This window comes from Capra hircus, chromosome 4, assembly GCF_001704415.2.
Source record: "Capra hircus breed San Clemente chromosome 4, ASM170441v1, whole genome shotgun sequence".
Classification (NCBI taxonomy): Eukaryota; Metazoa; Chordata; class Mammalia; order Artiodactyla; family Bovidae; genus Capra; species Capra hircus.
Genome location: NC_030811.1, coordinates 37,489,945 through 37,505,707, shown reverse-complemented (window position 1 = coordinate 37,505,707; position 15,763 = coordinate 37,489,945). Strand labels below are relative to the sequence as shown.

Here is a 15,763-nt window from a genome sequence, read left to right as displayed (position 1 = left end):
GTGAGAGACCTGGGGTGAATCCCTGGGTTGGGAAGATCCCCGGAGAAGGGAAAGGCTACCCACTTGAGTATTCTTGCCTAGAGAATTCTGTGGATTGCATAGTCCATAGGGTCGCAAAGAGTCGGACATGACTGAATGACTTTCACACTCACACAGAGACTTGTTTATTCTGAAGTAAGTGGACTGGACCATTACATGATATTAGAAACATTAAGTCATGTTTTTATATCCTGAATATTTACTCTCTGTAGTCTGACCTGGATCCTTCAATTAACTACAGTATTGTCATAGTGCACACTTTGTATTACTACTCATATGTGAAAACAGTGCTTTTGCTTTTAACGATGGCACTGAAATGACCTCTCTTTATGCCCCAAAGATCATGTAAGTCATATTGAATATGCATTTATTAAATATTCAGAATATGTGTCAGTTCTCTCTCAATACAAAAGAAGCAAGTAAGGAAAAGAAATAAGAAAGCAGAAAAAATGTAGTGGAATACATACTTATTGTTAACTGATAAACACACCAAATTTTCAAATATGATATGCTTTTCCCTCCACAAAATTAGAAAAGAACTTCAACGCAGGATTCTTTAGGAAGAAAGTGAAATAAAAAGTGGACATTGCAAAATAAATAAATAAAAAGGGGACATTGCCTTCTACATCCATTTTATAAAATGGAAGAAATGGTCTTTAAACAAATACTTATACTCCCAGTACATCGATGCTATGTCCTCCAACATTTAGAGTCGTCCACAGATGGTACCCTCAGCAGGAAGGCAGGCAACGTTTTAGTGATCCGAGGAGACAATAGAAGGATATGAGGACTGGGCATCTTCATTTGGACCAGGCCATTTCTCTTAGTCATTCTGTCTTAAGGTTCAGTGCTCAGAGTTGCAAGATTGAACTTTGGGCATAAGTTAGGTAGAAGTCAGTTTGAGGCTGAAATTTCAGGTAAAAGCTTGGAATGCCAGTAGATGTGCTGTTAATGGGGGGAAAATGCCATTTATTTTGGACAACACCAGTGAAGAAGTTCCATGTACTGACTGCTTCAGCCAGTGTTCTCTTTGGCTTTCTTAAATGTGGAAATACAGCAAATAAGGATAAACAAATGATTGCCTATTAACTGGGCATGTGAAAAGCTGTGATGATGGTTTTGAGAGCTCTAGACATATTACAGCATAGAGTAAAACAAACAAGTTATTAGTTGCTACAAATCTAATTGCAAACCCCAAACACTAAATTCCTATCAGGGTTTGCAAAATTTGGTCCCATGCTATTAAAATGTCATGTTGGACCGCACAATTATCAGAAATAAAAATGCTAATAATAATGACAATATAGTAATTTTTATAGTATCTTATCTCCATATTATTTTTATTCAAATCACTCTTCAGTTCTTGTTTTGTTTTGATCTCACTGCAACAGTGATAAGGATGCTCAATTGACTCAACAGTAATAACATCTTTTACAAATAAATGAAGTATCTAAGGGTTTAGCTTATTTGACTTGCTCAACCCCAGAACTTGTTAGTAGCAAAATGAACTAGGACCAGAATCCTGGTGTCTTGAATTCCAGGCCATCATAATTCCACTAGAATTTGAAGGAATCAGTGAAGCTAAATTAGTCTAAAGTTTTTGATACAGGCTGAACCACTGTGTAATAGTTACATAAAAAACTTCAACGTTGGAACAAAGCTTGTTGTCACAGGTAGGTATCAGAGAATGTAATTTTTTTCCCAAGGTAATAGAGGGAAAGTGAGGAACAATTAAATGAGAATGAAAGTCACAAAAAATGGGTATGTGGTTGGGGATTCGATTTAGGAGAGATTTTACAAGTCCATATAGTAGAGGAGCGTGTAGATAACACTGTGCAAATATTGTAATAGGATTTGGCTTTGTATCCATGTGGACGTCAATAAAGGGCCCATGTGGCATTCTTGCCTGGAATATCCCACGGACAGAGGAGCCTGGCAGGCTACTGTCCATGGAGTCGCAAGAGTCGGACAGGACTTAGCAGCTAAACCATAATGTATTACATGTAATAGTCATGAAAGTGTTTGGCCCAAGGCTGAAGTTTGTCATTACAGCTAAGTTTTGTGAGTTGACAGGTTTCCTTTTCTGATGCTGAAGATGTATTTTCAAAAACATGGGCTTTCGAGTCAGGCTGACCTGGAGCTTCCGACCCACCACTAACTACTTATGTGAACATGGGGGTGATTCTCTGGCCTCAGTCTCCTAATCCATAAGTTAGGATAACAGTGTATATTCAGCAGGAGTAGTAGGAGAATTGAGTGAGATAATGTGAATAAAGTACTTAGTACATTGGCTAACACCTCATAGGTGCTGAATAGGTGTTTATTCAAATGTAAAGTGAAAATGGCATCCAGAAGGGAGAGTTTTTTGCAAAACTGTTGACAAAACTGACATTCTTCAGAGAATGCAGCTGTACTTCTGACTCTTCAAATGAAAAGTTATCTTACTGTCCATTCATACATACACAAAATTGAATTTGGGGGGATTTGTCTCTCTTTAGCAGATTCTTGTCTACTTACCAAGAAAAATTAGATTAAAATGTATTTTTTATATGTCTTGTTGTTCTATGTGGTTTAAATCTTAATCCTTTAGCTTAATTGGTATCATTTCTAACAACAATATTTATTGGCTCTAAAATTTATAGTCAATAAGCTTGGGCTTCATGCTCATATTTATCAGAAAAAAAGTTTTAATTTATAAAGAAAGTGATCAAGAAGTGAAGTCAAACATAGAGGGAAATGTCATGAATTTGAAACTGCTATTTAAAAATGAAATAGTTCTGATTATCTAATTTATAAAGGAAAAGTGAGAAGAAAAAAAGAGAGAACACGTTAATATCAACATAGTATATGGTTGGAGAAATACAGTGTCTTGCTATGATAATGAATAAAGTACTACTTGTTCTAAAAGGAAGATGTGTAACATTAAATAAACACATTAAGACCCAAGTATATTTAAAGCATGAGTTAAAAATCAACACCGTCTGTTTACTGATATAGTAGAAAAATCAGGAGCTTTGCTGCATAGGCCAAAATTCTGAATAATTCTTTTCTTCTCATGTGAGAAGTCCAATTTTTCTTTTCTTAAGATATTTCCCAGTGAGGGGCTTCCCTGGTGGTTCAATGGTTAAGATTCCGCCTTCTAGTGCAGGGGGCACAGGTTCAATTCCTGGTTGGGATATACACTCTATTCAGTAGGTGGAAAAGAGCAAATAGTGGTGCTCCAAAGCACTTCAGCAGCCTTATAGGGCAGGTTCAAATGAGAGTCAAAATATTGTATATTATTACTGAATTTAGACAACATTCCAAAATAAAATGTGCTTTTGGTGAACTTTCTGAATTGAGACAAAATTCTGATAAATGCATTACTTGATAAGTTTAGTGTAAGAGCATTTCTAAAAATAATGTGTGCTCAGTTGCTTCAGTTATGTCTGACTCTTTGCGACCCATGAACTGTAGTCCACCAGGCTCCTCTATCCATGGGATGCTCCAGGCAATAATACTAGAGTGGGTTGCCACTTCCTCCTCCAGGGGATCTTCCCAACCTAGGAATCGTACCTATTTTTCCCGCGTCTGCTGCATTGCAGATGAATTCTTTACCGCTGAGCCACTGCGGAAGCTCTTCTGAAAATAATACTTTTTTAAAAAAAATGGAAGTATGGTTGATTTACAACATTGTGTGAGTTTAGGGTGTACAGCAAAGTGATTCATTTATACATGTGTGTGTGTGTGTGTGTGTGTGTGTGTATCTGTGTGTGTATAGTCTTTTTCAGGTTCTTTCCCACTATTACAAGGTTATTACAAGATATTGGATATAGTTCCCTGTGCTATATAGTAGGTCCTTATTGGTTTATCTATTTTATATATAGTATTATGCTATCTGTTAATCCCAAATTAGGAGTTTGGGATTAATTATACATTTTAAATAGACATTTTAGAAATATAGCTATCTTGCTTCCACATTCAAGGCACTGTAAATAATGTACTGCTCTACTAAAAAATCTGGAGTGGTTCAGATGTAAAATTGAGAGGTTATATAGAATTAAAAATAAAGAGAATTCCACCACTTCAGAATTGGGCTTGGGACCCACATTTGGAGAGAAAAGTAAACTTCATACATTGTCACATACCCGTGGACACTGACTCCATTTTATTTTTTATTTATGATTTTTTTGTCTTTTATTTATACTTTATTTTACTTTACAATACTGTATTGCTTTTGCCATACATTGACATGAATCCCCATGGGTGTACATGCGTTCCCAAACATGAACCCCCCTCCCACCTCCCTCCCCATAACATCTCTCTGGGTCATCACCGTGCACAAGCCCCAAGCATGCTGTATCCTGCGTCGGACATAGACTGGCGATTCGATTCTTACATGATAGTATACATGTTACAATGCCATTCTCCCAAATCATCCCACCCTCTCCCTCTCCCTCTCCCTCTGAGTCCAAAAGTCCGTTATACACATCTGTGTCTTTTTTGCTGTTTTGCATACAGGGTCGTCATTGCCATCTTTCTGAATTCCATATATATGTGTTAGTATACTGTATTGGTGTTTTTCTTTCTGGCTTACTTCACTCTGTAAAATCGGCTCCGGTTTCATCCATCTCATCAGAACTGATTCAAATGTATTCTTCTTAATGGCGGAGTAATACTCCATTGTGTATATGTACCACAGCTTTCTTATCCATTCATCTGCTGATGGACATCTAGGTTGTTTCCATGTCCTGGCTATTATAAACAGTGCTGCGATGAACATTGGGGTACACGTGTCTTTTTCAATTCTGGTTTCCTCGGTGTGTATGCCCAGCAGTGGGATTGCTGGGTCATAAGGTAGTTCTATTTGCAATTTTTTAAGGAATCTCCACACTGTTCTCCAAAGTGGATGTACTAGTTTGCATTCCCACCAACAGTGTAGGAGGGTTCCCTTTTCTGCACACCCTCTCCAGCATTTATTGCTTGCAGATTTTTGGATCGCAGACATTCTGACTGGTGTGAAGTTTACCTCATTGTGGTTTTGATTTCCATTTCTCTGATAATGAGTGATGTTGAGCATCTTTTCATGTGTTTGTTAGCCATCCGTATGTCTTCTTTGGAGAAATGTCTATTTAGTTCTTTGGCCCATTTTTTGATTGGGTCGTTTACTTTTCTGGAATTGAGCTACATAAGTTGCTTGTTTATTTTTGAGATTAGTTGTTTGTCAGTTGCTTCATTTGCTATTATTTTCTCCTATTCTGAAGGCTGTCTTTTTACCTTGCTTATATTTTCCTTTGTTGTGCAGAAGCTTTTAATTTTAATTAGATCCCATTTGTTTATTTTTGCTTTTATTTCCAGTATTCTAGGAGGTGGATCATAGAGGATCCTGCTGTGATTTATGTTGGAGAGTGTTTTGCCTATATTCTCCTCTAGGAGTTTTATAGTTTCTGGTCTTATGTTTAGATCTTTAATCCATTTTGAGTTTATTTTTGTGTGCGGTATTAAAAAGTGATCTAGTTTCATTCTTTTACAAGTGGTTGACCAGTTTTCCCAGCACCACTTGTTAAAGAGATTGTCTTTACTCCATTGTATATTCTTGCCTCCTTTGTCAAAGATAAGGTGTCCACATGTGTGTGGATTTATTTCTGGGCTTTCTATTTTGTTCCATTGATCTATATGTCTGTCTTTGTGCCAGTACCATACTGTCTTGATGACTGTGGCTTTGTAGTAGAGCCTGAAGTCAGGCAAGTTGATTCCTCCAGTTCCATTCTTCTTTCTCAAGATTGCTTTGGCTATTCGAGGTTTTTTGTATTTCCGTACAAATCTTGAAATTATTTGTTCTAGTTCTGTGAAAAATACGGCTGGTAGCTTGATAGGGATTGCATTGAAAAAAAAAAGCAACTGCATATCACTTTTTAAAAATGGTAAACTTCTCTGAGTGTTTATTTTTGTGGGAAATAAAATAAATATGGTGCATTTCAGAATCAGTTAAATGAAGAATGAGTTTCCACATGGTTTCCGAACATGAGAATGTGTCATTTGGTGAAAGAGAGCATAAGTTAAAATACAAGATAAGATGGGAAAAGGAAGTAGTTTAGAAGGCATTAAAGATTCTCACAGATAGAGAAACCATCAGAGTTACCTGGTCTCCTCCTCCATCCCCATTCCCACAACCCACCCATCTACCCCAAAAGAGGCTCCACTATGATACAGCAAAAGAGATATTTTTTTAAAAAATCAGGAACCAGGATACGGCATGCTGCATAGTATGGTAAAAAAACAAAAACAAACAAACAAAAAAAAAACAGAAAAATAAGCTGACAAAACAATAAATGTATTCATGAATTTTGGAAGCCTTGATATGGAGTATTTACATGGGGGTATTTAAAAGTCATACGCCATCTTTACAAATGGAAAAAAAATGAAGGTCAAGGTATAATCTAGCTTTACTACTTAACAGCTGTGACTTTGGGCAAGTTACATGAAGTCTTGAACTTTCCTTTCCATCAAAGATAAGAACAATAATCAGCATCTGACAATCTATTGTGGATGAAAGGCCACGGTGAGCACTGGTTCAATGATGCCTTCATTTTACCACTCGCTGTGCTGTCCTCAGTCATTCACTCATGTCCGACTCTCTGCTACCCCATGGACTGTAGCCTGCCAGGCTCCTCTGCCCATGAAATTTTCCAGGCAAGAGTACTGGAGTAGGTTGCCATTTCCTTCTCCAGGGGACCTTTCCAACCCAGGAACTGAATCCGCATCTCTTGTGTCTCCTGCATTTTCCATTGGGCTACATGGGAAGCCTTATTACTTGCTGCTGCTGCTGCTGCTGCTGCTAAGTCGCTTCAGTTGTGTTTGACTCTGAGCGACCCCATGGACTGCAGCCTACCAGGCTCTTCCGTCCATGGGATTTTCCAGGCAAGAGTACTGGAGTGGGGTGCCATTGCCTTCTCCGTTATTACTTGCTAGGTTTTTCCAAATCTCAAAATGTTGGTGTTGCTCTAATGATTCTTTTAAATTATATTTTATTTTCCCCCACAGATAGAAACCTTGCTACAGACCTTTCACCCAAGCCCACTATCTTTCTTCCTTCAATTGCTGAAATCAACCACAATAAAACTGGAACATACCTTTGTCTTCTGGAGAAATTTTTCCCTGATATTATTAAGGTTTATTGGAAAGAAAAGGATGGCAACAGAGCTCTGCCATCCCAGCAGGGAAATACCATGAACACCACTGACACATACATGAAGCTCAGCTGGCTGACTGTGACTGAAAACTCCATGGATAAAGAACATATCTGTGTCGTCCAACATGAGAGAAATATAAGAGGAATTAATCAAGAGATTCTTTTTCCTTCAATAAATGAAGGTATGTGAATAAACATAAATATAACCTCCCAGAACACTGCTTTTCAAATAAAATACACCACTTTTTCTGTTAAGCATTAATGAAAAACAAACAAATGTCTTTATAAAATGATGTTTTATTTAACGGTAGCATAAATGTTCTGCTATCTCCCCCATAGAATTAAGTCTGATAGGCTTTGATACATAAATATGAAAAAAAATTTACTTAACCTTTTAAGATTTGGTTTCATCTTCCAAAATATTAAGATCATAGTGATGTTTCTTAAAGTTATTGTATGGATTTAAGGAAACAACATCTGTGAAAATATCTATCAACTTAGCACATAACAAATCTCTACTGTGGATGACCTTGGCTGGTAAGGAAAAGAGAACATGTATGCATCTTTTGGGAATGTTCTACCCAGCAAATAAAGTCAGTGTCACTTTAATCCTGCTTAATGCAAGGTACAATTCCAAAACAATGAGTTATTAAATGATAAAACGGTGTTTGTATGATGGAGGCAGATTGCAGTTCAACAAAAAGTAGAATAATTAGACTCTTGGGGTTTTATTATGTTTTTAGGTTTTTGAAATTTGTATTTTACATGCCACCATAAGATAAGCTAAAATTTTGTAATTAGAGATGGGGTGAGGCTAAAGTATACAGACTTACTCTCATTCTACATAAAGATTGCATTTCTTGCCATTGGAAAATGCTTCTCACAAACTCTCATTGCAGCCCTAGCATGTGCCAGGCCTAAAAGGAGTGTGGATGAACACACTCAGGTGAATTACTCTCCCAGAAGGATGCACTATAGTCAAGAGAATATACTTGTTTCTTAATCACTCAGGGTTACTCGTGATTCGGGCAAGGTGTCCCAAAGGAGACCCTGTGATGCAGATGTTGGGCAGAGGGCTGGAAGTGTGTTGGCCCTGGCAGTGGTCCTGTAAATCACAGGACTCTGGACTGAAAGTCCTCAGTACTCACCTAGCAGACCAAACGCCCCGAGTGTCCCTAATTAGGAATCGTTTCTGTGCCTTTCCCTGTGGTTCAGCTTAGTCGTGTCCGACTCTTTGCGACCCCATGAATCGCAGCACGCCAGGCCTCCCTGTCCATCACCAACTCCCAGAGTTCACTCAGACTCACGTCCATTGAGTCAGTGATGCCATCCAGCCATCTCATCCTCTGTCGTCCTCTTCTCCTCCTGCCCCCAATCCCTCCCAGGACCAGAGTCTTTTCCAATGAGTCAGCTCTTCTCATGAGGTGGCCAAAGTACTGGAGTTTCAGCTTTAACATCATTCTTTCCAAAGAAAACCCAGGGCTGATCTCCTTTAGAATGGACTTGTTGGATCTCCTTGCAGTCCAAGGGACTCTCAAGAGTCTTCTCCAACACCATAGTTCAAAAGCATCAATTCTTCGGCACTCAGCTTTCTTCACAGTCCAACTCTCAGACCCATACATGATAGGAAGCCCTTTTTAAGCAATGGGAACCACGTACTTAATCAAATGTAAATAGACTTTTACTGGGCATCAGTCCGAATTTCTGAAGCAAGCCTATCTCTTCCCTGATCCTCAGTTTGTCCAATGATCAAATTTGGTTTGAACACTTGCCTTGGCTTTGTCCTGGGACTGCAATGAAGGGCAAATAGAATAGCACCAGAGAAAATGTTCCAAAGCATGACATAGATGTACTTATTCTCATATTCATCAAATCTATTTGTATCCTTTCCTAAAACTAATTAAAAGTAAGAATACTCCCTCCCCATAACATCTCTCTGGGTCATCACCGTGCACCATGTTATGGGGAGGGAGGTGGGAGGGGGAGAAAAAAAAAAAACCATTGTCATTTGAGGGCAGGACTAGCCCAGGGATCACATTTCTTTCCTTTTTGGTTTATTAAGCAGGTTTTATTTCTATGGTAAAAATAAAATTAATGTTTTTTTTTTTTAAAAGTAAGAATACAAAAACAGCCCTAAATTGTTATTTCTACTCTTATAAATAGAGAGGAAGCAAATTTGCTCAGTGCACTCTGATGTAACCACAGCTCTGATTGTCCTACTAGGTTTTAATTTTTCTTGTAATCAGGAAAAAATGAGTCAATGTGACAATTACCATGTTGGAGAGAAGCTCCAGTTCATGACGCGTTTTACCTGACACAATTTCTGAAACAAATGCTTTGCAAGGGGTTCTAATGGCAGTGAAACCAATGAGGGCACTTCTGCTAATGTCGTTCTACCCCAGATTTCTAATGTTGTTTCTTAGAGGCTTTTTGTTTTGGATAAAAGCTAAGAATATAACATGGAAGTAAAGACTGATGAAATGATTTTGAAGAAAAATAAAATTAATCTGGTCCTAGTTTTCAACCAGCCTTTACTGAGAAACTGAATTTATCATAAGCACATGAAGTTTATTACAAAAATTTGTTTCTTTATTGTTTCTACCTCAATTAATGCATGGTAATAAGAAATTTGTTTATCTTTAAATAATTTTTAAAATTTATTCATTTATGTTTTGCTGCACTGGGTCTTCACTGCTGCACGGGGTTTCCTCTAGTTGCCGTGCGTGGGCTTCTCATTGCAGTGGTTTCTCGTGTTGCAGAGCATGGGCTCTGGGGCTCGTGGGCTTCAGCAGTTGCGGCACATGGGCTCAGCAGTTGCAGCTCCCAGGCTCTCGAGTGCAGGCTCAATAATTGCGGCCATGGGCTTAGTTGCTCTATGGTATGTGGGATCCTCTCAGGTCAGGGATCAAACCCATGCTTCTTGCACTGGCAGGCAGATTCTTTAGCACTGAGCACCAGGGAAGCCCCTATTTACCTTTTAATGAATAAAATCACTATAAGGAAAGAAAGGGACTTATTAAAGTCAGTTATTGAGGTTACTTTAACATCAAAACATGACTCTATTTGTATTTTCATTCTTGAGATTTACTCCAAAGCATGCATACCTCAAATCCACGTTTTAGATTATAGGGAAAAAAAGATCTCATTGAGGACATAAAAGGCATACCAGACTGTATCCGTGTGGACATGAACCCATCCAGGAGAAAAGTGATAAACCAAACAACTTCTCTGACTGATTTCTTCCATCCAACAGTCCATGATCTTTTTAAAAAATTTTGTACTAATAAGGTTGTATTTTTGTGTGACATTACTCATGAATAAAATTCTTACTTCAAGTTTTATCAAGTCAGATAACTAAAAATGTGATTTAATCTTTTTTTTTTTTTTAACCCCTGGAAAGAAATGCTGAGCTCCTGTAACAAAAAGGTCATTGTTAAGAATGATTAAGATCTCTAGAAGAGAAGATGATTTTAATGGCCACAATGGTGGAATTCTGTTGTCTTTGCGTAGGTTAATTTCTCTTTCTAAGGCTTATTTTTAGAGTATTCTCCACTTGTTCTGTCTCATTTAATCCCCAACAACCATCCTTTGAATGCTGTCTCTGCCACCACTGTTATCACTGATACGACTCTCTGCCAGTTACCCTCTAATTCTTATTTCCTCCTTTGTAACATGGAATCCTCCAAAACACAAATCACTCTGGTGTAACTGGGGGATTAAAGAAGATAACGCATGTGAAGGGTTAAGCGAATGCTTGGCCCAGTTACAGTCACTCAGCTATTAACCTTATTAATATTGCTTCGGTTATGCCCATAAGCCCCACAACTGCAGAAAAATCATGTCCATGAGCCAAGGATACTGAGGATGTGTGTGCTCTGGAAAGCTTCAGCTGCTTTCTTTTGCTTGATGGGAAATATGACTTGGCCTAACTCCTTCAAACGTGGGATTCCCTTGAGGACTCTAGCTTTGAATGACTTTGATTTGGTAGCAATTCTTCATCTCGGCAGTGGGTGCTGAAGTTACGGAGCAGCCACTTTTCCTGATTACTTGTCTTTGCAACAAGTATTTCTCCAACAACCTACTTTATGGTAAGCACAGTGCTAGGAGCTATGAATACAGAGGAAAATAGGATGCCGTTGGGTCCTATGAGTTATGGCCCTCCAGTTATGGTAAAATGTAGCCCTCATGAACTTCAACATTTCCATGTGTAGAAAACCATATGCAAATGAAATCTATGAATTACCTGGAATCAGACCAACTAGTTTTGGAACTGTAGGGCTCATATTTTTAATAACTGTCTCTCTCAGCAGATTATCTCTATATATACAGATATATGTATATACTACAATAACACATGTATAAGCACACGCAGTGTCAAATAATGGGCACAAATAATTGACTAATACTTTTTTTCATTTCTTGTAGTTGTCAGCTCAATTGTCCCTACCACTGAGGCTCCCAGTGACTGTTTAAACCAGGAAAGCAGTAAGTTTTTGTAGATGATTGCCTTTATGTCATGCTTTAGTCTTTTATTTCCTTCCTAATCTATTTATCTTTTGAACTTCTCTGGCTAAAAGTACAAAAGACCAATTACCTAGAATTGTGGGGCTCATTGTCATAGTTTGAATGACTCTCTCTACTGTCTCACTGTCAGCAGATTATATACATATATATATATTTATATATACACAGACACACACATTTTACATGCATATGCACACATTGTAAAATAATGGGCAAGGACAACCGATTAATACTTGCTTCCATTGTTTTTAGAAGTTACCGGCACTGGTTCTAAAAAAGTTTGTCTGAAAGATGAAAGCGGTAAGTTTTTGCCTTTGTTTGCCTTTATGAAATCCTACAGCAATTTTTCCCTCCTGATCAAATTACCTCTTGAACGTCCCTGCTTAATGGTAGGAAAAAGCAATTATTCCTGGAATTGTTGGGTTGATACATTTTATCAGAGTATGTCTATTTGTGCTAGTAAGTTTTACCTTATATATACATATATATTAACACACATATACTTAATCACATATGTGCCACTATCTAACAATAGATATGAACAACTTGGAATATAATTGATTAATACTTGCTCTCCTTTCTTCTAGAAGTCACTGCTGATAATAATTCTACAAAAGTGTGTCTGGAAGATGAAAGCAGTAAGTTTTGCCTTTGTGTCATGTTACAGCACTTTTCCCCTCTAAATAAACTTAACTTTTGAACTTTGGTTTAAGATCGAAAGCCAGAAAGTCTGGATATTGCAGAATGGATGGCATCATATTTTGAGTAAATCCATCATTCCCTAAGAGTCATCTTAGCACAGTAAATGTTGGTTTTGGAGTTTCGAGGATGTAGTGGTAGGTTCTGAATTACTTCAACAGTGACCTTCACTCAATTGTGTAGCTTTTGTTTGTAATGACTAGAGAAATGTGATGTCAAGTTGCTTCTAGACATTTGAATTTTAGCCCTTGTTTGCATCTAATATGTGAACTAACACTGAGAAATTGATGTACACAAAGTGTATTGCTGTATCTTTCACGTATACTCTGTTTGCTCCTCATAACCACTCCTATGAGGTGGTACAATATTTTTCCAACATTCTGCTATCAGGGCAATGTGCCAAAATTAGTTCAGTCCTTTGTACAAAGTCACACAGCTAGATCCGGGGATTCAACTTAGTCCATCTGAATCAATGGTTCACACAACTTGCTTAGTTCTGTATTCCTCCTCTAAGAGGTAGGCATAGAGCAAGACTCCCAAAGCCAAGGTCCTGAGACAGGATGAACCCATGGGCAGGGGTGTTGAGTGCATGGGCTTCCGAATATCATAGTCCCTAGTTATTTTATTGTTAGCTTCATGAAAAATGGGTAAATTAGTTACATTTCTGAGCAATATTGCCCTCATATGCTGGTTGGAAACAATAATAGATTGAACTGAGTTATTGGAGATATAAGATCACGTATGTGGAGTGTCTCCGATAGGGTATTCATTTAGCTGGCACAGAGTCAGTACTAGTCGGTGGCCCCTTCTCCCTACATGAAGGTTCCAAGTGCATTTAGGATCTCTAGCTCTAGTCCTGCTCATCCCTCCTCCATTCCAAGTATCAGGGGGCCCAGAATTTAGCTGATACCTGACCTGACTGAGGGGAGTTAGTTATGAGCAGGTCACCCCCTAAGATCCTTTCCATACCAAATGCTAGTGATTCTGGAGTTCTGACTCTATGAAGATGAAGTGTGGGAAAGAGAAATTTCCAAAGGAAGAAACTCAGTCTTGAGATTAATTGAGTAGCCAAGTCAGACCCATCATTAGAGCTGTTAATTGTTTTTTGACAGCATATATTTCTTGCAAAACTTCAAAGACACATAAGTGCAATTATGCTATAACATCACAGCCATGATGTTAGACATTCAAGACAGACAGGTGAGTGAGGCATGAGCTCCTGATGTTTCAGGAATTTTGGACTCAAGACCTTCCATTTGATAAGATATCCTCTTTACCAAAACCTTCTGCCCACTACACTGTATCACAACCAGATTTCTATGACTTGTGTCCTTCTTAGGAACCTCATTTATACACAACACATAATGACTCAGATCCTCCCAAATCAGCAATTCAACTTGATATTTATGCTTAACTTTGATGTCTGGTGTGTCAATCGCGCAGAGTTGCAGGATTACAGAGCAGCTAAGAATGTGTTCTTCAAAGTCATGTTGCTGGGATTGAAATGTGGTTTCTGGTACTTTCTAAATGTGTGACCTCAGGCAAGTTAGTGTTCTCTGTGCTCAGTTTACCTGTAAAATGTGATTGAAACTAATAATCTCATGCTCTGCTGTGCTTAATCACTCAGTCATGTTTCAACTCTTTGTGACCCAGTGGACGGTAGTCCACCAGGTTCCTCTCTCCACTGGGTTTCTCCAGGCAAGAATACTGGAGTGGGTTGCCATGCCCTCCTCCAGGGCATCTTCCCAGCCCAGGGATTGAACCCAGGTTTCCTGCATTGTGGGTGGATTCTTTACCGTCTGAGCCACTAGGGAAGCACAATAATTTTCATAGGTTATCTTAAAGCTTAAATAAGAGTAGAATTTTACATGCAAAGCTCTCAAAATAAGTGTTTGATATTTGATTAGTCATTAATGAATATAACCTGTTATTATTACTCAGAGATGTGGGGGGGGCGGCAAAAAATGCTATATGCTATTTATCACAAATATTTTTCCTTTTGGACTCATTCTTTAAAAACAGTAAAAAAATATTTTGGAAGATTCTAGTGAATTTAGCTGAGGTTGTGGATTGACTGAATTGCCAACTGAATTCTGAATTGTCCTGGAAGTGGTGGTGCTCATGGTGCTGGTACTTGTTTTCTTTGGGGTTTGGTGGTGCAGGGGTAACACTTCACAGTAGGTCATCAGAAATAATTATGACCTCCTCCCATTACTGTGTACTGACCTTTCAAAAGAACAGGCAACTAATCAAATAATTTCTCCTAGATACCCTGCAGCTGCAGCTCATGAACACCTCTGCCTATTACACCTACCTCCTCCTCCTCCTCAAGAGTGTGGTCTACTTTATCATCATCACCTCCTGTGTGTTTCGGAGAACAGGCATCTGCTGTGATGGGAAGAACTCGTGACAGAGGGTCCCTGAAGGAGTCAGCTTTCCTTAATCATCTGTCATTACTGAAACTCTCTGCTTGGTTTTTGGATTTGGGTTATCTCAGTGCATATGTGATTTTTTCCCCTTTTATGTCATTATTGTGTAACAATTTTTCAAACACTGGGGAAACAGAGAGTTCTACCCTGTGACAAGGAATTCTGTTATTACTCAGGGAACAAGGCCCAGGGAAGGTCCAGGGGAGCCTCTCCCACCACTGTCCCCAACCACATCAGCTCCTTCCACCCCAAGTCCTCGTGCCTCCAGGACGCACAAAGCGGGCAGCTCCCCATCTCCTCCCTCAGCATCTTCCCCAAGACCACAGTCTTGACCCTCCCTGTTACACATCCTGGGGAAGCCAGCTTTGCTACTTGAACTCTGTACTTTCTTTTTCATAATAGGCACAATAAGTAAAAAAATAAATCAAAAGTCCATGCATTTGTCTGTGTGTACTTTAATTTCATGAAATCTAACCAAGGTAAGAAACATCATGACAACTGAGCTATCAAATTCTTCATGGTTGTAATAATGGTCAATACCACATTTCTAAGTCTTTCCCTGAAATGGTGGCTATGGTGCTTTCTTTGGAGCACTGGTTCCAAGAGGAGCCACTGCTAACTGAAGGTGCCCAGGGTCCTTCTCTTTCAAAGTCACCAGATTCAGACTCATTGGTTTGGGACGTTCTGATGGTGACAGTGTGACACCCATCATGCCTTGCACCGTGTGTGCTCAGATTGTACCAGTGTCTCACAAGCACTGAATCCTGATCCTCACATTAACCCTGTGAGAACTGCTCCAGCACCAGAAGGTCATTCGGTGGAGGGTGAAGCACACAGACCATGACTCCGAAGGGTCTGGGATTGAACCCTGGATCTGTGTTAGCATCCGTGTGACCTCAGG

General features: G+C 38.8%; 1 gene segment (V, D, J or C); it reads left to right on the top strand.

Annotated features, from left to right (window-relative positions):
* Nucleotides 1,665-15,293, top strand: LOC102168416. The segment is given in 6 exon segments: nucleotides 1,665-1,712; nucleotides 7,063-7,392; nucleotides 11,636-11,695; nucleotides 11,987-12,034; nucleotides 12,322-12,372; nucleotides 14,701-15,293. Coding segments are annotated over 5 exon segments (447 nt in total).